This window comes from Salmo trutta, chromosome 4, assembly GCF_901001165.1.
Source record: "Salmo trutta chromosome 4, fSalTru1.1, whole genome shotgun sequence".
Classification (NCBI taxonomy): Eukaryota; Metazoa; Chordata; class Actinopteri; order Salmoniformes; family Salmonidae; genus Salmo; species Salmo trutta.
The window spans coordinates 9209286-9235651 of NC_042960.1; the positions used below are offsets into that span (position 1 = coordinate 9209286).

The window sequence follows — 26366 nt, forward strand, 5'->3', positions numbered from 1 at the left end:
TCCTTGTATTGGAGGCACTTCTCCCTGTAATTGCTGAATGGCCTCTCTCTCTCTCTCTCTCTCTACCTCTCTCTCTCTCTCTACCTCTCCACCTCTCTACCTCTCTACCTCAGGCTTCTCCTGACTCTCTTTATTTCTCTCTCTCTCCCTTCCTGTCTCTCTGCTCGAGTCGTGAGCTGTGCTCCAGAAGGGTTTGTTCTGCCCTAGCTGTGCCTGTGGCGCTCGCCTCTTCAGGACCTGTCAGTAGCATTGTTTCCCTGCCAAGGCATAGAGGGCAGAGACACACACACACACACACACACACACACACACACACACACACACACACACGCATAGACACGAACGCTTGCACGCGCGCAAGGTCACACCCTGTTCTTACAATTTTTAAGACAAGCATCGACCCAAGAGTAATATAGTGTACAGTACAAACCCACACAAACACTTACCAGTGCAGTCACGCACTCACCTACTGAAACACACACACACACACACACACACACTGCAGTGTGACCAGTCAGGTAGAGAATATTGAGTGAGTAATAAAAATTTAAGGGGGAGGAAAAATTAGATGACTCATTTCCTCTACGACACACACACACACACACACACACACACACACACACACCTCATGTGCTGATCAGCTGGCAAGTGTCTTCACTGACATTTTCATCCTCTCCCTGACCCAGTCTGTAACACCTTTTTAATCTCAATGGGTCTTACCTGGTTAAATAAAAAAATATGAATGTTTCAAGCAGACCATAGATTCTGTGAAGAACGCCAAGGTAACCGGTCTAAATGACTATCGCCACGTAGCACTCACATCTGTAGCCATGAAATGCTTTGAAAGACTGGTCATGGCTCACATCAACACCCTCATCCCAGACATCCTGGACCCACTCCAATTCACATACTGCCCCAACAGATCCACAGATGATGTTCTCTCTAAATGTATAGCTATAGAACTTTGAATGAATTCTATTGTGTCGTTTCTGTGTTTTCATGTTTAAAGTACCGTCTTGTTAAGCACATGACCAGATGAATTTCCCCCTGGTGGGATAATAAAGTTGATCTGAATCTATTGCACTACACACAGCCCTTTCCTACCTGGACAAAAGAACACCCACGTGAGAATACTGTTCATTGACTACAGCTCAGCGTTCAACACCATAGTGCCCTCCAAGCTCATCACCAAGCTAAGGACCCTGGGACCGAACACCTCCCTCTGCAACTGGATCCTAGACTTCCTGACGGGCCACCCCCAGGTGGTGAGGGTAGGCAACAACACATCCGCCACGCTGACCCTCAACACAGGGGCCCCTCAGGGGTGCGTGCTTAGTCCCCTCCTGTACTCCCTACTCACCCACGACATCATTAAGTTTGCTGACGACACGACGGTGGCAGGCCTAATCACTGATGACGAGGCAGCCTATAGGGAGGACAACTTCTCCCTCAACGTCAGCAAGAGAAAGGAGCTGAAGGTTCACATGGATGGGGCTGTAGAGAAGCAGGTTAAGAGCTTCAAGTTCCTTGGTGTTCACATCCCTAAGGATCTATCATGGTCCAAACACACCAACACTGTCGTGAAGAGGGCACTACAACACCTCTTCCCCCTCGGGAGGCTGAAAAGATTTGGCGTGGGCCCTCAGATCCTCCAAAAGTTCTACAGCTGCACCATTGAGAGCATCTTGACTGGCTGCATCACCGCTCGGTACGGCAACTGCTTGGCATCCGACCACCAATCAGTACAGAGGGTAGTGCCGATGGCCCAGTACATCACTGGGGCCGAGTTTCCTGCCATCCAGGACCTCTATACCAGGCGGTGTCAGAGGAAGGCCCTAAGAATTGTCAAATACTCCATCCACCCAAGTCTCTGCTACCACACGACAAGAGGTACCGATGAACCAAGTCTGGAACCAACAGCACCCTGAACAGCTTCTACTCCCAAGCCATAACACTGCTAACTAGTTAGTTAAATAGTTAACCAAATAGCTTCCTGGACTATCTGCATTGACCCTTTTTGCGCAAACTTTTTTTGACTCATCACAAACGCTGCTGCTGCTGTTTACTATCGTCACTTTATTCCTAGTTATATGTACATATCTACCTTAATTACCTCGTACCACTACACATCAACTCGGTACTGGTACCTTGTGTATGTAGTCAAGTTATTGTTACTCATTGTGTATTACTTTCTATTATTTCTCTCTGTATTGTTGGGAAGGGCCCGTAAGCAAGCATTTCACTGTTCGTCTACACCGGTTGTTTACTAAGCATGTGACGTATAACATTTGATTTGACCTTACTCAAACACACAAGGTTCTCTCATGGACAGGTGGTCCTCTATCCTCAGATGCTGTGACTATACATATCAGTGTGTGTGTGTGTGTGTGTGTGTGTGTGTGTGTGTTTGCCCTCCCTGTGGCAGTGTGTCCTCCTGGCATGTCCCCTGCCTCTCTCCGCCCACGCACGGTAGCGCTGTACAGATGGGCTCTGGCGTCGTGCGAGTGTGTATGCTCATTTCAAGTCCCCCACACTGAGAGAACACACACACACACCTCAGCTTGCTGTTCCACCTACCAGTTCTCAACTCCAAAGGTAAGTCAAACTAAACCAGGTGGGTGGACTTAACAGTCCAATAACTACTCAAATTAAATCAGTAAACATACTGCCGTGTCTGTGTTCCAAACCATTGGAGATACTCAAATGAATCAGTAAACATACTGTGTCTGTGGACCAAACCATTGGTGATAGACTAGAGGACATCTTGAGAGCATCTTAGTTCGACAGTCAAATTAGTTCATGCATCTCAGCCCTAGAGCTGTTATAGATGGGATTATTGGAAAGCAGGGCACCATAACCATGTGTTTGTGTGCGTGGGGGTATACCCTGGTAGCCTAGCTCCCATCCTAGCGCCAAACGTTACTGCACTTGAGGGTTTTTGGAAAATAGCACAGATGAATTGAGAAAGGCCTTTATTTCTCTCTCCATATGTATGCCAACCATTGTGCCCAGTTCTAGATATGCCAGAAGGCCAAGGTCATCCCTTGTGCGCCAATCAATCATGAATCCCAACAGATCAAATAGGCTATAAGCCAAGCTGGAGACCGACGGTTACTCTCCTGAGATTAGTGATGCCTGGCATGCCGCTGGGTATACTATCAGCCATGCCTGCCATGCCATACAAGTGAAGGGAAGGGAAGAGCACGACTGTGAATATGAATGTGTTGGAGCCTTCACATGCAATTGTTCTCAAAATCTAGGCCCTATTCATTAGGCACCAAACGGAAGAAAACGGACTGAAACAGGGAGGGATAACCTGAAGTTCTCCAATAAGAAACGCTTGGTTTAGTCTTCTGTTGCAAAGTATTTTGCTACCGTGCACCCTAATGAATACGACCCGCCTTGTGACTCGTCTCATTGTGCGGTGCTCTATCAGATGTGATGTGAACCTCCATCTTGTCTTTCCTGAACCCAGGTAGTCAGACACTCATTCTAAAAGGCCAATTAGAGAAATGACAAACCTACCTAGCATCACAATGGGGTTTTCAATATCTTGTTAGAGTGCAAACTTTGCCAGGGCAAAAAGAGGGGAAGGTCAGGACAGTCAAACACACACCTCTGGTTTCCCAGCAACAAGGGAGTGTTGGGTGGCGATTACCCTCATGTCAGCCTCAGTGTGTGTGTCATGTTCATTCACAACTAGTCTCCATAGGGCCACCCTAGGTGACAAGATGAACGACTAGCACGTCAGCTCCCAAAGGAATCAGGGCTATATGGTTCTCTATTTATTCCTGTCTAAAATGGCTCTGAGGAACTACATCATGTTCCCTTTATGGAGCTCTGCTAGTTAGCACTTTCCTCACTAAGGACAGACACCCAACCCCTGCTGGGGTCTCCTCTGCCTGGGTAAAATCAGTATAGCAGGGCCCGTTAGATGGAGGCTAGCTACGGAGCTGTGTAGCATAGCATTAGCCTAGCCTAGACCTAGCCAGTTTACAGGCCCTGGTTTTGAGCATCTCCTGGCACTAGTACACTACTGATAGAACTATTGCTGCAGGGCAGAATTACTGAACAAAGGGATGAGAGGGAGGAAAGAGGGAGGAGAGGGAGCAGGAATCCTCCTTCCTCCCCCTCCATCCCAACTCGTTTACATTAAACCCTTCATCTTTTCCCCCTCCTCCACCCTACAAACACAGACCTCATCTCCCCATCAAAACCCATCTATATTACTGTAAAACAGTAGCACCCCTCCCCCTTACCTTCCCACCAAACCTTTCCAGCCCCATCTCTCTTATTTTATCACCCCTAGCTGGGTCTAGCGATGCATCCCAAATGCACCCCATTCCCTGCAGAGACCCATGAGCCCTGGTCAAAAGTAGTGCACTATAAAGGGAATAGGGTGCTATTGATCTCTCCTGCTTATTTTACCACCCCTGGCTAGCACGCCAGGCTAGGTTTTGTGTGAGTGGATGGGAATAGGATACATCCATCAATGGGCACTGGCAGCAATGCATATATGCAGAGTGAATTACAAGGCAGAGAAATGAATCCTGCCTGGGAGGTAGGAGAAAGGAGTGGGGGGGGGGGGGTAGAAGGTAGATTAATAGCTAATAACTTGAAGGAATAGAGCCGATTCATCACGTCCCAAAATGAAGTGCTTTAAGAGTGGCTGTGGATCTACATCAGTCTTATAATGAAGCTACTGTATCTTTGCTATCCACTCAGAAACCTGTCAGCCGTAACTTCCATTGGTTGAAATGTACCTGCAGGGAGCATTTTCAGAATGACTTTCCGTTGCTTGTTACCTTTAACTATATATTCTGTCCGTAAAATGAGTGTATAACGTATGAAACTTGTTCCAGTGCTGTAGCCGGTCTTATAACTATAAATGGTGTCGTCTTGCCTTTCTAGGTATGAAACTTTGAAGGCCAAACATTACAAAAACTTTGAGATTCATATCAGGAAATATCACCAAATCGAACTAAATCGTACTCAGGCATATGAGTACACCTATTTTTACCCCTGTACCCAAATCATCCCATTCTTAAAAAAAGAAATCCAACTACAACCAGTCTGTATGCATCACAACGACTGCAGTCTCAGATGGAATAGGCACGAAAGGATAAACTTGTCGACAAGAGGGGATACTTTACCTACAGTCTTCATGCCTTTATAGGCCGTCATCGTAAAATAGGAATTTGTTCTTAACTGACTTTTTAGAGAGCCTTTAATACTGCAGCCTGAACAAGAAAAGGAGATAACACCAGCCAACATGCAGATGAGAAACCACAGCCTTAAACTGGAAGTTGTCTGACTATACCAACCACTCTGGACTTCAACAGCGCAGATGTACATAGTGGAACACAGTGAAGTTGACACTTCAGTTGAGAGGAGGTAGTCGATATTCCCACAGGAATACATTCGTTTTACGTGTTAACACGTTCTAATGCGGAGGTCAAGTGTTGTATAGCAAAACTGGATCCAGAATGAAGCTAGTGATATGGGTGGGGTTAGGCGCTTATGTAGTCACGGTAAATTAAATACTACGGAAATGAGACTTCCAACACCACGAGGAACACCGGCGTGTAGAAGAACCAAGCACCAGCACACTACTTAACCGTGACTCCAGGTCCGTGAACCTCATTTGTTCAACACGCTAGTAATCTCAAACATGTTATCGTGGTTACCGGTTTCATTTGCGATGCGAATGTGTGTGTGCTGAAACGTGCGCCACAGACAAAAGTATTTGAAAGTATTCCCCTCAGTAATGTAATAAACCGAAGAGGCTTTATTGAACACATAACACAGTGAAAAACAGACAACTGAAATGCTTGAAATGAAAAAAAAACGCACATTTTATTGCACTTAAGTTATAAGAAAATAAAAATTCTAAGTTGAATCAAACAAATACACAATCCCTTTCACGTTTTTTTTTCTCTGTCTGTTTTCTTTTTGCCAGGCAGTCACATGAATGAACTGAAAAAATAAAAACACCTGCGGCATCTGATTTCTCAAACCAGATCATAAATTAAAACAGATTCAAAATAAAACGAGAGAGGAGAAAGAACAAGATTTTTTTTTTTTTTTTAATATACAGTGTTAAACCACTTTCACAGTTCTGCTTGAGTTGTGTGTGTGACTCCTTTCCTGGGAGATTGAGTTTAACTAATCGTTTTGGCTACAATGTTCTGTTCACTTGAAGCCAGGTTGCCTGTAGGTACTTTTTCCATTCACAAACCATTAGAATGCTAACTGCTAAGCGAGCTAGCTAGCGCTTAACAGTTTGACTGTAACGTGTAATATGTCATATTCATAACACCAAGACTGTCCTGCTTTCTACTGTACTTGTTGTCAGTTTCAGCCCATTCATCAATGTTGCTTCAAACATTTGAATGGAAACAAATCACATATGGATGGACAGTTCTTTCATTCACTCATAAAAAAAAATAAAAAAAATTGCCATTTTCTTTTTTCTCTTTGCCAGTCCACACAGCATCTAGACAGTTCCCCACAGAACAGGCTGAAAGAGCTTTGTCCCAAGGAATGTGTTAACAATTTGCCCAGCGTTTGCACGCACACGCACACGCACACACACTACACCCTATCGTTTCCTCTATGCAGGCAAACCTGTCTTTGTCCAACACTCTCTCCTCAGCCTCGCTGAGGCATGTTTGGCTCAAGTTTCAGTGGCAGAAACAAAACAACAAAACCACGGTTGTCATTGAAATGTTTCTCTCTCTCTCCCTCTCTCGCTCTCTCTTTTGTGTGTCGTCTGTTTAAAACATTAGAAGAGTCCATTTTGGAATTTAGTCTGGGACTAAAACGTCACAGCGAATAAAAGTTCCATCTTTATTTCAGTTTTATCTAGCAGCATAAATACAGTTTACCCACTGGGAAAACAGTACTGGGAGGGAGGACGCCATTCCACACGAAGAGCTCCGAGAACCCCAACCTCCCCCCCCCCCCCCCACGTAAGAACAAGCATTGAGGAACCAACCCAGCCAGACTCATTGAAAAACAAAGGACAGCATAATGTCTAAATCTGGAGACTTAACATCTCCAGACTTCAGCTATGAAGAAGAAGAAAAGAAAAATGTAAAGAACAACCCAAAACAGAAAATAAAACATGGTGAGATAACAAAAGCAAAGAAGTGAGTGGAACAGGTTAATACTGGGACTTGTTGCTGTTGGCAACAATAGGCAACCAAAAAAACAAACAAAAATCCTTGTCTTTGAACTGATTGAAAGAACATAGCTACAAAAGGAACGCAAATTCACAGTTGTATGTGTGCTCCTATGTGTTTTTTTAAAGAAATCAAACCCTGGAACTAAAAGACTGAAGAACAATAAGAATGGAACAAACAGAGAACAGGATATAGGGCCTGATGTTATAGGCTCATACCTGGTTTGGGGACCAATCAGATTCTTGGCATGTCGTTTCTCTCATTCTCTCCCCAACGACAAGAACCTCCTTACTTAGCTAATATTGTGTGTTCTCATAAAAACCTTTTCCCAATTCACTTAATTTCCTCAAATGAGAATTTGTTTCCCTGTGTCTTTGCCTTGTGTACTGTATACAGTGTTGTTTTTCTATTAAATAGTCGGTTGGCGCTTTATGTGGGGGATAAAAAATTATATATCTTTATACATCTGAACAAATGCTTGCGTCAGGCTTGAGTGAACAAGTCTCTGTTTTTTTTGCGAAGAAGCTGCCTCTATAGCCGCAGAGTTATTTCTTCAAGAGTTCCTGTCTTTCTTCTCTTCCTCCTTTATTGGACCAGTCTGTTCCTCCCCCTCTTCTTCCTAGCCTACCGCAGAGGTACGGGCGAGCCACACCCCTGTTCCAAGCCACACCCATTTCCACCCCACCCCCTCTGATTCGGACTCCACCCCCTTAAGATGGGAGGGGTAACAAGGACGGGTGCTGGCCGGTGAGGTTGGCGACTGTGGCTTTGTCAGAAACGGCCACCGATGGGGGAGGGGAGAGGTAAGGGGGGAGGGGAGAGGTAAGGAGGGGGAGGGGCGGTGGTAATGTTGAAGGTAGGGTGGGGCTGTTTCTGAGTGTGGGAGTGAAGAGTTTAGGGCACGTTCACCCTCGATGTTGAGCCATCTCATCCTCGTCTCCCTTTAACCCTCCTCCCCTCTCCTCACTTTTCCCCGTCTCGACCATTTCTCCTCTCACTTCATGTCCACGTCAAAGTCTAGCACCAGTAGTTTTGTCTCCTCGGTGCCGTTGCGGCTTCCCACAGCACACACCAGCTTGGTGTTGGAGGCGCGGATGCGCCACACCACCCCGCCGCTGCCGCCGCTCTCCAGCGTCACCAGGTTGCGGATGAACTCGCCTGTCTTCAGGTCCCACAGCTTCACCGTGCCGTCGTCCGAGCTGGTGATGACAAAGTTCTTGTTGAACTGCAGGCACGTCACGGCGCTCTGGTGCTTGTGGGGACCTGGTGGTGGAGAGAGAGAGAGGAGGGGGAGAAGAGGGAGTGAATGTGTGAGATAAATAGCTAGTTTCTCATTTTCACTGTAGCGTCCCTTTAACGTCTACTTCCCCAGAGTCCGATGAACTCACAGATACCATTTTTGTGTCTCTGAAGCTGCTAACTAGCGTTAGCGCAATTAATTGGGCCGCGTTGACAAAATCCCGTAATATCCCTTCAAGAATGATGAGAGAGGCAGAGAGTTAGACGGACTCAATAAGTGAGGGGAAAAAAAGGAAACCAATAAAGAGAGAAAGGCTTGATAGAAAGAGATCATTGGTTGTGAGGTCAATGGTGGAAGAACGGGTAAACCTGGTAGAGATGGTAAACACTATACTGTTTATTTCTGGAGAGTGTTAAGGCAGGGAAATAAGGCACCCTGCCTTGTCCTCGTCTGCCATGGAAAATCCTGGGCTAGTAGAGGAGAGGAGCCCAGGGCATAGAGCTGTCACCATCTCCAGCTGCTGACTACAGACTACAGCCTGCTGGCACTACAGCGGTGTGTGTGTGGTGTGTGTGTGGCAGGAACACCCATTCGGTGTGCAGATTGTGGTGTCTGTGGCTGTTGCCTCCTCTTTCGATGAGATGCCCCTGTAGGTGTGTGACTGTGTGTGTGTGTGTGACTGACTAATATTCCCTTAGGATATGCAGATGATAAATCCCCCACATTTGATCTAGTTTACACTATTAAAACAAACACAGAATCACAGTTTCAAAGATGTGGCTGACAACATTAAAATACCTTCGAGCAGTTATTCCACAAAACCCTAAACAGTGAATACTAATCAGGATGAAATCTCTAATATGATGAACTACAGTCCACAATGAACAATGAAAAGTGCTCATTATGAATGCAAAATCATTCATTGTATGAAGTACACTAGGAATTGTGTTCATTAGCCTACCAACAGATCTCATTTGAACAGTGATCCAGTGGCAGCCAGCAGTGTAAACCCTCATCCTATCCCTTCGTCTGTCTCTAGTGTTTTCAAAAGGGCTAGACATTTTGCACTGCGCCTTTCTCGCAAAGATTTAACAATGTACCCAGCCAACCCCCACATATCTCTCTCCCCCTCCCCCTCTCCATTTCCACAACAAAGCAGCTGGCTACATCGTTACCTATCCTCTCAGCTTAAGTACCTCATCTGTGGCTGCCAAAGAGTTGCCTGTCAGGCTTTTGTCTTATCTAAATGCCCTAATGAACGAATGGCAGGAATTGCCCATTGACCCAATTACATGAGCTACATAATCCCTGCAACCCATCCCCTCCATGCCCCCTTAGCCGAGCGTCACGCCCCCTTGTCATGCCCTCATTGGCCAGACTCCCCGACAAGACAGGACCTGGGCCAGGCTCCCCGACAAGACTGGACACCATCCACCTTTCTTCATCCCTCCTCATCCTCCTATCAATTTAATTCCATTTCAATTTAAGGGGCTTTATTGGCATGGGAAACATATGTTACATTGCCAAAGCAAGTGAAATAGATAAAATTAACACTCACAAAAGTTCCAAAAGAATAAAGACATTTGAAATGTCATGTCTATATACAGTGTTGTAATGATGTGCAAATAGTTAAACTACAAAAGTGAAAATAAATAAATACAGGTTGTATTTGTTCTTCACTGGTTGCCCTTTTCTTGTAGCAACACGTCACAAATCTTGCTGTTGTGATTACACACAGTAGTATTTCACCCAATAGATATGGGAGTTTATCAAAATTGGGTTTGTTTTCGAATTCTTTGTGGGTCTGTGTAATCTGAGGGAAATGTCACTCTAATATGGTCAGACATTTGGCAGGAGGTTAGGAAGTGCAGCTCAGTTTCCACCTCATTTTGTGGCCAGGTCTGCCTTCAGTGGCCTTTCTCAATAGCAAGGCTATGCTCACTGAGTCTGTACATTGTCAAATATTTCCTTAAGTTTGGGTCAGTCACAGTGGTCAGGTATTCTCCCACTGGGTAGTCTCTCGTTTAGGGCCAAATACAATTCTAGTCCGCGCTGTTCTTTTGTAAATTCTTTCCAATGTGTCGAGTAATTATCTTTTGGTTTTCTCAGGATTTGGTTGGGTCTGATTGTGTTGCTGTCCTGGAGCTCTGAGGGGTCTGTTTGTGTTTGTGAACAGAGCCCCAGGACCAGCTTGCTTAGGGGACTCTTCTCCAGGTTCATCTCTCTGTAGGTGATGGCTTTGTTATGGAAGGTTTGGGAATCGCTTCCTTTTAGGGAGTTGTAGATTTTAACAGCTCTTTTCTGGATTTTGATATTAGCTGTTATTGGCCTAATTCTGCTCTGCATGCATTATTTGATGTTTTACATTGTACACTGAGGATATTTTTGTAGAATTCTGCATGCAGTCTCAATTTGGTGTTTGTCCCATTTTGTGAATTATTGGTTGGTGAGCGGACCCCAGACCTCACAACCATAAAGGGCAATGGGTTCTATAACTGATTCAAGTGTTTTTTAGCTAGATCCTAATTGGTATGTTGAATTTTATGTTCCTTTTGATAGCATAGAATGCCCTTCTTGCCTTGTCTCTCATCCTCATGCAGGGCCATCACCCCTTCTTTCACCCCTCCTCTCACATCCTCCCCTCTTCTCTCTCATTGTAAATATCTATTTCCTTTGGGGACACGTGTGAGTTGTAGTTCCAAGGGAATCGTTGGGTTTGTAGTTCACTAATAAGGCCATTTGGGGGGAAATTAGCACTGGCAGAAAACAGTGCAGCTGCACAGTAAGGGTTTCTCCATTTCTCCCCATTCAAGGTAACAGTACTTAGTGCTAATGGCTGAGAGAGAGAACTGTTACACTAACATGCAGAGCCAGGGAAATGACCCCTATCTGGAGAGTGGAGAGTGGCTGGCTGGCCCACAATGTGTTGGCTCTGTTTGGCCATGCACAGCCAAGCACATCATTGAGTGAATATCTCGGAGCAACGGCCTTTTGCTCGGCTCCAAAATTGGCCAATTGCAGACATTTTCCCCACTTACAGATAAAAGGAGGTTGTAGAGTTGTCTGCGGTAGATGGTGGAGTTTCCCCCCCGTACCATGTAAAGCATTTTGAGAGTCAAGAACGCACTATATAAGTCATATCAAATCAACCAATCAAACACGGTTGTACTTACAAACCACCAAACAGAAGAAAATGGGCTGAAACAGGGAGGGACTTCCTGAACTTGTCCAATGAGAAACACCTGTTTTCGTTTTCCATTGCAAAGCGCTTTACTTCATTGTTCCTTAATGAATACAACCCTGTTCCAACGAGGGCGTTGACGACCCGGCCACAGACTCACCTCGCAACGTCTCCAGGCACTATTGGTGTCTGTGGGAAGGACGAAAACTCACCTTGCAACGTCTCCAGGCACTATTGGTGTCTGTGGGAAGGACGAAGACTCACCTTGCAACGTCTGCAGGCACTGTCCCGTCTTGATGTCCCAGATCTTGACGGTGGAGTCGGCGTTGCCCGAGACCAGGATGTTGTCTTTGAGCTCCATGCCGCTGGTGAGGGACTGGTGACCTGTCAGAGTGTGGATGCAGTTACCCGTCTCCACATCCCACACCCGGATAGACGTGTCCAGGCTACCGCTCACCACGTGGATCCCGTCAAACTGGAGGGGGTGGAAGGATGATCCAGTTATTGCGATACATTCCGTTTGACACCAACGGATTCCAGTCATTTCTATTCTAGCATGAATTGGAATCAATCAATAAAATGTATTCATAAAGCCCCTTTTCCATCAGAGAGCGCAAGAGAGAGATAAAGGGAGAGGACATCTTCGAGGACATGAGGCAGAGGAATCCATTAACCTTCTAACACTACTACTACTACTGCTGCTGCTGTGTGTGTGTGTGACCCAGACTCACACCAATGTTCTGTTTATATAACGTTACTGCACCGTGGAAAGAGAAGGAGTTGAGAAAAACCCATCGTACTGCTGCTCTGCTGCCTTGGATACAACAGACAGAGGGACTATTCTGTCGTGGCTCTTTCCCAACCACCTTATCATATTGTGGAACGGCGGTTCAAAGCACCAACTGCAAATACTGTTTTAAAGGGCTCTGGGATCTCCAAGTCCTCCGAGGTCTATGGTTCTTGTTTTATGGACGCGTTAGGCACTGGATGAACCAGATGAGACCCTGTTGTACACTTTCTAAAGAGATTATTATAATTTACACCAAACTGTACAGTGGATATACGAAGGGATTTGATTTGAATAGAGGACTTCTGTGACGGCGTGCTAAATTGATTCGTTTTGTGTTTTATTCCTAGAGGCCTGCCAAATAGTAGGACATAAAAGCAATGTAAAAATAGTGATGTTTGAGTTGGGGCGGGGTGCTCTTTGCTGAGAAGGGCTTGATTTTGCACAGTTTAAATAGACAGCTTAAATACACGGTTCACTTAGAGGACTGTAGATTAAAATCCAATAGACTAAGTCACTATACAAATCTTCAGACGTTAATGAAATTATGGACTCTGTGGTGTGTATGAGTGTAAGTGAGCGTGGGCGGCAGGTAGCCTAGTGGTTAAGAGCGTTGGGCCAGTAACTGAAAGGTTGCTGGTTCAAATCCCCGAGTTGACTAGGTGAAAAATATGCCGATGTGCCCTTGAACAAGGCACACTTAATCCTAATTGCTCCTGTAAGACACTCAGGATAACAGCATCTGCTAAATGACTACACAGACCCCTACCTGTAGTGAGTAGACTCTGTTGGTGTGGCCCTGCAGTGTGTGGAGGCAGGTCTCAGTCTCGGGGTCCCAGACCTTGACCATGAAGTCGTAGGCCCCGCTGACCACCCTGCGGCCGTCGTACTGGACGCAGCGCACCGCCGCCACGTGGCCCATGAGGACGTGTAAACACTGGCCCGTCTCGACGTTCCACACACGCAGCGTGGCGTCGCGAGAACCACTCACCACCCTGGGAGAAGAAAGAGGATACGGATTGATGGGACATTAACATTCAAAACGCTAGTCTATTCTTGCAGGACTTTATCAAATCTAAAGCTCTGAGAATTACAGGCTGAGTGTTTTTGGCTCAAATCTACTGGTTAGATTGGATTCATAAAGGATCAAGGCAATTGCTTTTATGTTTACCACAGTTTGTGTGACAGCTTTGATGGGAATCTTGACAATCTTAATGGTGTTTTTGCCAGGGCCTTGCAGACACGTATCCTTCATGTCTGTGATTTACTGGCAGTAAATTCAATAGGTTGACCTCTAGCCCTCATTCTCATAATGAGAGTTGATGAAAGCAAAACAGGAAATACATAAATAAGATTGTAGCCTTCTCATTCTGACAAAGACCATCTTCGAGTTTCGCCATGGTCATGTTGGTACATGAACATACACAAAACCCCCAGGACACAATACCCACCTAAACCTGCAACCCCTCCGGCACAGAAAGCTGGAAAAACAGGTTCATAAAGAATTGGGAGGCGTACTCCATAAGTTACAAAACGGCTTCCAGCATCAAGTACTGACAAAGATGGAAATCACCGTTCTTCCACTGTCAAGCCCTGCAGCCGCCAGAGGCCCTTCACTTCCTCCGAGTGAGTAATCAAAATGTTACACAAAACCTCATCGGCCTCGAGGCAGGAAGAGCACTAGAGAGGAGTGGCACGCGGAGCACTTAGATGGCCACTTTGGTTCTATTCAGGGTTCTATTCAGTCCCTATGAGACCCTAAGTACACTTCATGAGGCACAGTGGCATGTTGTGGTGTTCCACTGATGTGTGTTTTACTGCCTGGGTACAGTATGCTTGTAATACATGCTGTTTTGATACCAGGAAGAGAATAGATTAAGGTTCTCAACTCGTGTCGGATAACTACTGGTCCATTTGAAAGATATCAACCTGTTGGGTAAACAGTCACTCAGTACATACGTTTTCTCGTGCAGGTGCATACAGCGCACCGTTGAGGTATGCCCGTACAGGGTGTGGATACAGTCGCCCGTCTCTGCGTTCCAGACCTTGAGCGTCCGGTCGGTGGAGCCGCTGATGATGATGTTGTCCCTCATCTGGGACGACCACACGCCCCCCGTGTGGCCCACCAGAGTCCTCAGACACTGCAGAGAGACCAGAGAGGGAAGATACCTCAGTCTAGATACTTCAATGATAAACAGAAAACACACCTCATTATGCATACTCCATACTATAACATATTCATATAGATGGGAGCCACACATTGGTGGTGGATGTGGCGAGTTCCCCTCCCTTCCCATGTAATTATATAAATCCATTTCAAAACAAGTTTGACATACTTCTGCTCTTTTTAAAACTCCAAAACATCACCTCAGTCTCATATAAATATATATTTATATGAGACTATCTTAGAGCTTTGAAGAAATGTAAGACAATCATTTCACTCAAGTTTGAGATTGACCCTCCGATGATTGGATGAAAGGCCAGTTGAAGACAGGATGGGATATCAGGCCGAGTTCACGTTCCATTCAGAAGGTATAACAAAGTGAATTTAAATGGATCTGACCTTTCCTAAAAAACCTCTAGTCAAGTCAATCCACATGTAACTGCAGCACAGTGGGGATAAAATGTATTATATTGACCTTTCCTCAGTCTTAGGGAACTGCTTTATACTTATCTACAGTTGAACGAGAAGCCATTTCCTTCTGTTGTTCCAAGATGACAAGTCCTGGGGTTCAAATACTTCCTCTGGGCTTTACTGAGCTTTGCTGGTGCAATCTAACCAACACATTAGCCGGAAAAGAGCAAACCCTGACCATCTGACACGCCAGGCAGACTCGAGCAACCACTAAGTATTTGAAAGATTTCAAATAGTATTTGAACCCAGGTCTGGAGTACAGGTGGTGACAAAGCCTTCACAAAAAAGGGACCCATTCTTCCTAATTTGCAAAGCTAGATTAGCTATTGATTACAGTACAGTGATTAAAGAAATCTTTCCAATCTATTCTATTCAATTTGTAACGGCCTCCATAGCATTTATCCCAGTAAATGTAATTACCCCTCGAATTTAATTAGATTTTTGTTGGGGATGGGATGGTAAACCCGGAGGAACCAGTCTGTTCCGGGGGCGTTATGATCCGTACCGGGACGTGTGGCGGAGGGTGTTAAACATGTGACCTCCTGACTGAAGCTGATAAAGTGGTGAGCGTCCAGCGACCGTCAAGGCAAAGTGGGGGCAGGGGTTTTATTGAGGTGAGTGTAACCGCAGTCTCTCTCTCACTCTCCCATCTCAGTTCCACTCTCCATCCATCTCCCTTGCTCTCCTGTGATAAACAGGGACGCTTCATTAACTTTGGGACGTAACCTTTTCTCTCCAATGTCACAAGCCATTTAATTTATCCATCCATCTGCAGTCACTCAGCTTCATAACGGTTATATTGTGGGAAGAGGAGGAGAGCGGGGCAATTAGTAATGGTTCCAAGCAGGATATAATGATATGAAAGCTTCTGCTACGACTGAGCGACTTGGTCACCGTCTAACAGTGGCTGTCAACTACAGTAAACGGTCAAAGAAATAATGGATAAAAATACCGTTTTTTAGAATGTTGTTCTTTCACCTGTCAACATAGTCCCAGGTTGTGGTCATGAATGCATTGAATGAGATCAATATTATATGTATACATATTTTTGACTGCATCACATCAAAACACAGTCCTGAGTCAAAGTACTCAACACACAGCAAGTCTGTGTTACCAGGGTGATGGATTCCCAAGCAAAACAAGCCCAGGGTTGTGACATTCGGCTTCCAAGAACGTGGAAGCTTTCTCTCCTGCTCTCGGGTGATTACAGCTTACTTCAGAGTCAAGGAGAGAAGGACCCCTGAAAGTGGAGGCTTAGGTGTCTATTTATCTGCCTGTGTTGAACAAATATGAAGAGGCATCTCTCTGCGTCTCAGAGGAAGATTAGGCATTCTCCTCGAGGGCCTGTTAGGGGCTGGTTTGAAAACCAGGGTTTGATCAAGTGCTCTATTTTTGCATTACACTTCCTTCCTGAATCCTTTGATCCTTGGCGTTAAAATGCTGGAAAAGTACCCTGTATTGCTTTTCCCCACAGTTATCTTTCAATTGGGGAGACCATTTTGTTTTTCTACTGCGACTGCTGACAGTTGTCTCCTTCCCATAATGGTCACCAGAACGCATCATTTGCAGTACGTCTTCAGAACGCAAAACAAACCGACAAAACCAGGTCGGCTGACTGACTAAGTGAGGATGCTAACTGAAGGTAAAAGGCTAGCCAGCTAGCCCCGGGAGATAAACAAACAGGGTCGATTACAAGGCTATGAGAAAGCCGCACAGTGCAAAATAACAAGATGGTCACATATACTAGCGGGAAACTCAGACTTGGCCAGATTGCAGACCTTGTTGTGATTATCAGACAGAGCTCACAGTCCAGCAGAGGTCAGATGTAAGGAGCCTATACGCTGGAGAGGAATGTTTGTGTACAGAGGTGTTTTTCTTGGTTACCCAAGATCTCATTATGACTCAGAGGTACAGAGAGAGAGAGAGCGCGGGGGAGGGGGGGAAGGGGGGAGGACGGGGAGGGAGCACTAGAGGGAGGGAGAGAGAGGGAGGGAGAGAGAGAGAGAGGGAGCAGTAGAGGGAGGGAGAGAGGGAGCAGTAGAGGGAGGGAGAGAGGGAGCAGTAGAGGGAGGGAGAGAGGGAGCAGTAGAGGGAGGGAGAGAGGGAGCAGTAGAGGGAGGGAGAGAGGGAGCAGTAGAGGGAGGGAGAGAGGGAGCAGTAGAGGGAGGGAGAGAGGGAGCAGTAGAGGGAGGGAGAGAGGGAGCAGTAGAGGGAGGGAGAGAGGGAGCAGTAGAGGGAGGGAGAGAGGGAGCAGTAGAGGGAGGGAGAGAGGGGGCAGTAGAGGGAGGGAGAGAGGGACCAGTAGAGGGAGGGAGAGAGGGACCAGTAGAGGGAGGGAAACATGAAAAAGAGAGATGTCCTTTCAAGGACAATGAGGGAGAGATAAAGTGAATAAAGAGAACAAGGGTTTTCCCAGCACTGTGCAAATGGCCCCGTGACACACAGGAGAAGGGTGTTAACTAAACGCGATAAGACCTCCGCATGCATTCCTGGGTCTTGATGATACGGACTCAGAAGTTTCTGTTTGACGGTCAACACAGACCTGGCGACGATCCATGTTAGTCACGCTCTCAGCTGAGATTCCACATCTAGCTAGTGGTGACATGCCAGGTCTGGATACGCCGATTAGTATGAACATAATAACATAGGCTAACAGTCTCTCACAACGACACACATGTCAAAACACAGTCTAGAAAGATGAGGCATGACCCAACCAGAACAATCAATTTAGATTTCAATCAAATAAACATTGAATGTGTTGCTTCAGTTCAATACATGTAGTTCTCATATACAAGGAGATCAATGGCCTCATTATGAGGTATACACTCAATAAGTCATGTCTGGAGCTTTACATGTTATTATCTGAGGTGAAGGTGAACCAGGAATACACAGCTAGAGTGTGTGTGTGTGTGTGTGTGTGTGTGTGTGTGTGTGTGGGGCATCTGGCATAACAGAAGATGCCTTTCCTCTCTGTGATGGAGGGAATCTGCCTGCCTGCCAGGCTGTTTGCCTGCCATTTTAGATCAGCCTGACAGGCAGCGGAGTGTGTGTGTGACAGGCAGCAGAGTTGTCTGTTGACGGGCACAAGGACTTTCACCGCTCTAGCGCACAGACAGACAGCTTTTGAAGCACTGGGTGCGTGTACAGTGTGTGTGTGTACTGTGTGTGTAGATCGAACCTTGACAGCTCTCATTGAAAGCGAAGGACAGCAAAGACAAAGGTGCATGCCTCAGATGGACTCAGCAGCCAGCACCATATTCCACGACAACATCTGATCGCTAGTCTACTGAAGACAGACAGACTGAGGAAAACTAACAGACAATTTAAATTCTGGGGCTGCAGTAAACAAAATGCTAATATGTACAAAAAAAAAATCAAAAAAAAAAAATACGAGCGTCAACAATGAAGCCAAATCGAAGCAGCTCTCCCTTTAAGCCCAGACCATCATTTCACGGCATTGTGGTTTCTAGCCTCCTCTTCTTCGGTCTCAAAGCAAACGGTTTTAAAAGACCTCCAATTGCGTGCCGTTATCTTACTTAACCGCAGAGCAATGCGGAATTCCAGGTTTGTGCTTCCCAAATGGCACCCTATGCCCTTTATAGTGCCCTACTGTGGGCCCTGGTCAAAAGTAGTGCACTATTAAGGGCATAGGGTGCCATTTGGGATGCAAGCCAGTCTCTGAAGGAGATGAGTCAAGGAAGCGTTTGTAGAGTAATCTGCTGGTGCAATCATGTCTTGATTGCTCACAGTGGGGTGTCGTGATTCCCTCCCACACTGTATGATAGTACTGACGGAGTGAGAGAGAACCCTCTGGTATCTAAAGGACAAGAATAACAATCCTAGTCTTAGATAATGATGGAATCTTTCATTGGCGACATGAAAAGCTAAATTCCACAACAGTGGAAGATCCATTATCTGATCTGAAGACATTCTACCATGACGCGCGATGGAAATGTACCATTTAATGTTGTTGGAAGGGATACGTTGTACATGAGAGCCATGTCTAACGGGGAAAATCTATGGAGACATTACAGCACCAGACACGTGTCTTGTTCCATTTTGTTCCAAGTGATGTATCAATGCCAGGTGCTACTTGGAGAAATGCAACTGGGGGACTGAACATGCCATAGAAGGGATAGAGGTCCATAACATTAGTTCTAAACAGTAGGCTTTGCACTGTGTTTGTTCTCTACATTTGAACATGTTCAGCAAAAAATTTCATTCACTTGACTACTCCCCCCTCCACCGGTCAGGGACAGAACCCTCGCCAAAAGTAGTGCACTATATATGGAATAGGGTGCCATTTTGGACACAAGCTTGGTCTAATCACTGAATCTAGTGGCTGGGATAATGAAGTCATATTCAGACTGCACATTCTTTTTGGGACAGAGGAATTCAAAGCACTCTAGTTGTGACATTCCTGTCTGTGCCAGCTTAGCTTTTTCAAAATAAAAGCGTCCCCAAACCAAACAGAGAGCGCGTCCGGACCGAGACCTTGTGGGCCGCAGATGAAGGACAACAGAACTAAAAAACACAAATCAATTGGAGATAGATGCTTCAGACGGACATGGAGGCCAGTCTAGAGAGGGAGTCAACATTGTCCCTCTGTAATATCCCAGTAAAACGACAACGGAAGAGCGAAAACCTGGACCTCCTCAAAGTAGCACCTGGCATTGATACATCACTTGAAAGACTGAAATGCATGTCTTTCAAAGTCCATTTTCAAGCGTGGGTTTCTCTCCATCTCCTATTGATCCAGCGGTGAATAAGCCCTTAGTCTGGATGTTAGCTGCTGAAAGCTGGGTAGGAATAGACTTCCCTGTACTCCTGTGAGGCTGAAGGTTTACGCCACTTAAGCTGGGACTTGGAGTGGAACGCCAAGGTAGGAGAGGAAACACAAGCGAGCGCACACACGCATACACTCCCCCACACAGGCATATCACACACACGTACTCCCACACAGGCATACACTCCCACACACACGTACTCCCACACAGGCATCACACACACACACACTCACACACACACACACAGGCATAGCACACGTAAGAATAAATAAGAACACCCACAACCCAAGGTCAGACAATCTGTAAAGAAAGAGAAAGAGGAGAGAGAGAGAAGCTACAGTCCTGTCTGGCAGCCAGGCAGACATTTTGGCTATTTGCTGTGGAAACAGAAGCAGGATCAGGAAGAAAAATGCAGTAGCAGCACTGGACTACTCTTTGGCAGGGGTCATCCAGGGGTCAGGTCAAAACAAGCCTGGCTTGTCACAGCGAGAGATGATTGATGGTGAATATAAGGGCACTGCAGAGAGAGAGAGCGCGAGAGAGCAAAAGAGAGCGCGAGAGAGCGCAAAAGAGAGCGCGAGAGAGAGCGCGAGAGAGAGCAAAAGAGAGCGCGAGAGAGCGCAAAAGAGAGCGCGAGAGAGAGCGCGAGAGAGAGCAAAAGAGAGCGCGAGAGAGCGCGAGAGAGAGCGCGAGAGAGCGCGAGAGAGAGTGCGAGAGAGCGCGAGAGAGAGCAAAAGAGAGCGCGAGAGAGCGCGAGAGAGAGCAAAAGAGAGCGCGAGAGAGAGCAAAAGAGAGCGCGGGCGCGTTCGACACGGCAAAAGAGAGCGCGCGCGCGTTCGACACGGCAAAAGAGAGCGCGCGCGCGTTCGACACGGCAAAAGAGAGCGCGCGCGCGGTCGACACGGCAAAAGAGAGCGCGCGCGCGGTCGACACGGCAAAAGAGAGCGCGCGCGCGTTCGATGGCAAAAGAGAGCGTGCGCGCGCGAGACGGCAAAAGAGAGCGCGCGAATAAAGGAAATCTGATCTAGGATCAGCTCAAATTGCTTCAGTCCTGACTTCAACAAACAAGAGCAAACTAACTAATCTGGCCCAGGCGAAGATGGTCTCTAGATTCTTCCAAACTGATCTCACCTTTCTACAGCTCTGACCTCGACTGTCATAATGAAATTAACAAATCTGGCACAGGAACAGCTGATTGGGGCATAAAAGGCAACCAACCACACGGCAGGGAGGGAGGGGTGGGGGCGGTGTTTGTGGATCCAGCCCAGGTGCATCATGGGACGTGGGAAAAGAATGGCCTCGGGCCAGCCTGCTGGGTTACGATGACTAATCACGCACACACACCTGTTCTAACCTCTGTCTTCACAGCATGGTGTGAGCAAGTCACTGCAGCAATAACCTGAGAGTTACAAGTCATCCGGATGGACATTACCCTAATGGTGGTGGTGGGAAGAGAGACAATCCGCATGGCTTCACTATCAGATGCCCTTGGTACTGATCTGTTCACATCAGCACAACGCTGAGAGAGACCGACAGACTGTATAATCACTGCTTGGCTGAGTGCCCAATGCAATCAAAAGGGAGGAAGCTTTTCTGCTATGAGACACGACGCTGCTGCTTTTTCAGTGTTTCAGTGTTTCATGCACCTGGGCACCACTGACGCATTCAGAGTGTATTTGTAATTTTCCATGCAAGAATAGAACAACATCTGAAACTTGTTCCTTCCCTTAGTTGTTCTCCTTGCACTTTAAAAAGCCAGAGAGCTTTGTCCTAAAGGAGAAATTTCATTAAGAGCTCCAGGGAAAATGGAATCGGCGAAGACCAGGGAAGAGGTGATTTACAATAGTCCCTGAGCCTCCCTACCTCTTGCTCTCCCTCTCTCAGCGAGGCCCACACCAGCGCCACCATTTTAGTGGACCCTATAAACCAGCAACACAAGGTCCGTGTCACCGCATCAGTCCCAGTCATGAATACCAACAGCCCCTCCCTCGCCTGTCTGACGACACAGATCTTTCACCGGCTCTCTGCACAATACCTACGGCTCAATCTCCAATGGTACCCTGTCCCCTACGTAGTGCACTACTTTTGACCAGGGCCCATAGGTGTCCGGTCAAAAGTAGTGCACTACATAGAGAATAGGGTGACATTTGGGACAAAAACTAAATGCAGGAGGAGGAAGATTCCAGACAATATGCTGCAGTATTGCAGGACAGGCGGTGTTATGTGCCAATGTTGAACGATGTCACTAATCAATTGCAAATCTGGTCAGGGTCTCAGGGAGATTCTGGAGCATCAAGCGGTATCATTTGAGTAAAACCTCCAGTATGCAGTATACTGTAGCCTATGCATTTGAGTAAACCTTAAAATGCAAAAATCAATACAATCCCTTGATCATGAATCTGAGGTATTGAGTGAAGACACACTAAGTCATTTAAAGAGCTGCCATAGCATGTGGATTGACTTCCTGCTAACATGCTTCATTACAGATCAATGAGACGGTAATGAGAAATACACGAGCTGTAATGAGTTCCTTCAGAATAGGAACGCATTACTATGTGTATGCATTCCACATAACACTGATGCAGTGGGATGGAACAACCAATGAGACTTAAAGAGACACTTCATCCCTTTTTAAACTCCTATTCATAATCTCCAGAACCAAACCAATCTACATACCAGTACCATACCAGTCTACATACCAGTACCATACCAATCTACATACCAGTACCATACCAATCTACATACCAGTACCATGCCAATCTACATACCAGTACCATGCCAGTCTACATACCAGTACCATACCAGTACCATACCAGTACCATACCAATCTACATACCAGTACCATACCAATCTACATACCAGTACCATACCAATCTACATACCAGTACCATACCAGTCTACATACCAGTACCATACCAGTCTACATACCAGTACCATACCAGTCTACATACCAGTACCATACCAGTCTACATACCAGTGCCATACCAGTCTACATACCAGTGCCATACCAGTCTACATACCAGTACCATACCAATCTACATACCAGTACCATACCAGTCTACAACTGAGACAATGGCAATTTTCTACATTCTGTAGTCAAAAAGGTCTGGACTAGTTTCAATATGGGGGTTGGAGAGCGAGGGATGAGTGACAGTCTTACCTTTCCTGTGACAGCCGACCAGACCTTGAGCGAGTTGTCATCCGAGCCGCTGACGATACGGTTACCACAGAACTGGAGGCAGGTGATGACATGGTCATCATGACCCTTAAGCACCTAGAGAGGACGGAGGGATGGAGAGGAGGGAGAGATGGAGAGGAGAAGAGGGAGGGAGGGAAGGAGAAGAGGGAGGGAGGGAAGGAGAGAGATGGATGACAGGGAGGGATGGAGAGAACGGGAAGAGAGATGGATACAGCGGAGAAGGAGGGGACGGAGTGAAGGAGAATAAGATAAATTGTCAAGAAACAAACAGGAACAATAAAAAGGCTGTATTTCTCCAGACATCAAAGACTTGAGGTAAATGTCACGATGGCGCTTTGCAGGTGTAGAGACCCCCGTTCAAAAAGACTTGTGAGTGTGTGTGTAAACTCAGCTGACGAACACAGGGGGGGGTCACAGAACTGCCAACTCAGCGAATGACAGAGCGCGTTACAGACGGACGCAGGGGAGTGTGAAGAGCAAGCGGGGTAACCACGGTTACGTCAGCCATTCCTTCTACAGTCACAAAAGGACCTGAGGGCTTTTTGAAATTAGCCATACGAGGCATATTAGGAAGATCACTCTCCCTTGCTAGTCAAGCTCAATTTAAACTCTGAAAACAGGAGAGGCCGAAACACTCAAGAAACAGCAGTTTCATGTAGAAGTAGAATTGAGGTCATGTCGAGCTCTAGAGAATAACTACCATAAAAAAAAAAAAATCTTCTTTAGGAGAGTTTGAGAACTGACCCACCTATGGCTTCCAATAAAACCCAGCATAAGAGCCTTATCGACTTGGACGCCTGATCTAATTCAAAGCCGCTTTATATAAAATCCATACGAGTCTCAAGGGAGTGTTAAGATATAATGAAACCGTCTAATAAGGAACGAAAAAAGGCTTTAGATTCTAAGTTTTATACAAAACCACCAACTCCAAAGTTGAGAACTGAAGCAGAATTAAATACTGTGGGCTAATGATGAATGCAAATACAATTATCTATATTATAAACTGGGTGGTTTGAGCCCTGAATGTTGATTGGCTGACAGCCGTGGTATATCAGACTGCATACCACGGGTATGACAAAACATTTTTACATTGGTAATCAGTTTATAATAGCAATAAGGCACCTCGGGGGAGTGTGGTATATGGCCAATATACCACGGCTAAGGGCTGTATCCAGGCACTCCGCGTTGCGCCTAAGAACAGCCCTTAGCCGTGGTATATTGGCCATATACCACACTCCCCCGAGGTGCCTTATTGCTTAATTATATAAAATGTTGTGGGGAAGCAAAGACAAAATGTCTACCTTGGGTGATCGGAGGTCTCCTCTCCTCCAGTTGGTATCTATCCGATGCTGCCTGATGTACGCACACTTCCAGGGGCTGTGGGTGAAGCCCGGCTTGGTGACTTTCCTCTTCTTGAAGGCTAGAGGCTCATCAATGCCTGCTTGTGAAGAGATGAGAGGAGAGGAGCAGTGTCAGTCCGAGACTGCGTCAGAAAGCAGAATATCTACTGTTTGCTCAGGCCCTTGTCAATCTAGCCTGACCATTGTTCAAGATTGATCATACTGGCCAATGCTGGTGTCAATCATGGTCTTAAACTACTTCAGCATGTTCCTTTCGGCCAGTACTTGTGCCTGTCATGCCCGTATACCGGTTCAGTGATTCCTATTGGCTAAATGCGTCTAGACTGACCCTCTTCCCGGCACTTCTCCCTCCAGAGGAGGTTGTCCTCAGCCAGGATCCTCCAGTAACGACAGGTCTGAGCGGCCTGCAGCAAGTCCTTGGGCTCAAGGAACGACAGCACGTACAGGGCCAACTGACGGAGGAGAGGAAGGATGGAGGGAGAGAGGAGAGAACGTTATTTTACAGCGTAAGGGCGTTGCCGTGGTTGAGTGGGTGGTCTGGGTCTAGTTGGCCAACCCCACACCTCCTAAAATAATAGCGCTCTATAATTCAATACCATTGCTCTACAACTCAAACATACCTCATCCCCAAGCCATTATTGACGATCCAGAGCAATTGAGAGGGTTTGAAAGTGTTTCATCGATGCAGCACAGCAGAACCACTGATTGTGTATTGAGTTGGTTACATAACAGGGTGTCTCTGTCTTACTACATGTCTCAGTCTCATCCATATATGGATACCACTGAACTGCCCCCAGGGTTTGTTCTGTTGGAGCTTCTTTACTCTGCCTAGTGCCTACCACACCCTATCACTCTCCAGCCTGAGAGACAGAGAGAAAACAGAGAAACGAGACAGAGAGGAGAGCAAAAAAGAGCGAGAGAGAGCGAGAGAGGAGAGAGAAAAGAGAGGAGAAAAGAGAAGAGAGACAGAAAAGTGTGAGAGAGAAAAGAGAGAGGAGGGAACAAATGGGAAGCAAAGCAGAAACAGCTAAATGGGAAGAAACAAGGTAACAGTGAGCGGGAGCAAGACAGGCTGCCTGAGGCTCCAACCTCTACTAAACAAGGCAACAGTGAGCGGGAGCAAGACAGGCTACCTGAGGCTCCAACCTCTACTAAACAAGGTAACAGTGAGCGGGAGCAAGACAGGCTGCCTGAGGCTCCAACCTCTACTAAACAAGGCAACAGTGAGCGGGAGCAAGACAGGCTACCTGAGGCTCCAACCTCTACTAAACAAGGTAACAGTGAGCGGGAGCAAGACAGGCTGCCTGAGGCTCCAACCTCTACTAAACAAGGTAACAGTGAGCGGGAGCAAGACAGGCTGCCTGAGGCTCCAACCTCTACTAAACAAGGCAACAGTGAGCGGGAGCAAGACAGGCTGCCTGAGGCTCCAACCTCTACTAAACAAGGCAACAGTGAGCGGGAGCAAGACAGGCTGCCTGAGGCTCCAACCTCTACTAAACAAGGTAACAGTGAGCGGGAGCAAGACAGGCTGCCTGAGGCTCCAACCTCTACTAAACAAGGTAACAGTGAGAGGGAGCAAGACAGGCTGCCTGAGGCTCCAACCTCTACTAAACAAGGCAACAGTGAGCGGGAGCAAGACAGGCTGCCTGAGGCTCCAACCTCTACTAAACAAGGCAACAGTGAGAGGGAGCAAGACAGGCTGCCTGAGGCTCCAACCTCTACTAAACAAGGCAACAGTGAGCGGGAGCAAGACAGGCTACCTGAGGCTCCAACCTCTACTAAACAAGGCAACAGTGAGAGGGAGCAAGACAGGCTGCCTGAGGCTCCAACCTCTACTAAACAAGGCAACAGTGAGAGGGAGCAAGACAGGCTGCCTGAGGCTCCAACCTCTACTAAACAAGGCAACAGTGAGAGGGAGCAAGACAGGCTGCCTGAGGCTCCAACCTCTACTAAACAAGGCAACAGTGAGCGGGAGCAAGACAGGCTGCCTGA

At 46.6% G+C, this 26366-nt stretch overlaps 1 protein-coding gene across 3 annotated transcripts in view; it reads right to left on the reverse strand.

Annotated features, from left to right (window-relative positions):
* Window positions 1-5745: 5745 nt before the first annotated feature.
* The window catches only part of fbxw7 (F-box and WD repeat domain containing 7), a 92161-nt gene continuing 71540 nt past the window's right edge, over window positions 5746-26366 (reverse strand). For 2 of the 3 annotated variants that reach the window (XM_029749742.1, XM_029749744.1), the window contains exons 5-11: window positions 24703-24826; window positions 24315-24451; window positions 22975-23088; window positions 14352-14533; window positions 13162-13387; window positions 11870-12080; window positions 5746-8447 (exon numbers count right to left, since the gene is read on the reverse strand). In XM_029749742.1, coding sequence (XP_029605602.1) covers window positions 8179-8447; window positions 11870-12080; window positions 13162-13387; window positions 14352-14533; window positions 22975-23088; window positions 24315-24451; window positions 24703-24826 — 1263 coding nt within the window. In that variant the 3' untranslated portion in view covers window positions 5746-8178. Of the gene's footprint in view, window positions 8448-11869; window positions 12081-13161; window positions 13388-14351; window positions 14534-22974; window positions 23089-24314; window positions 24455-24702; window positions 24827-26366 lie in introns of all 3 variants that reach the window. The other variant, XM_029749743.1, reaches the window with a different exon arrangement.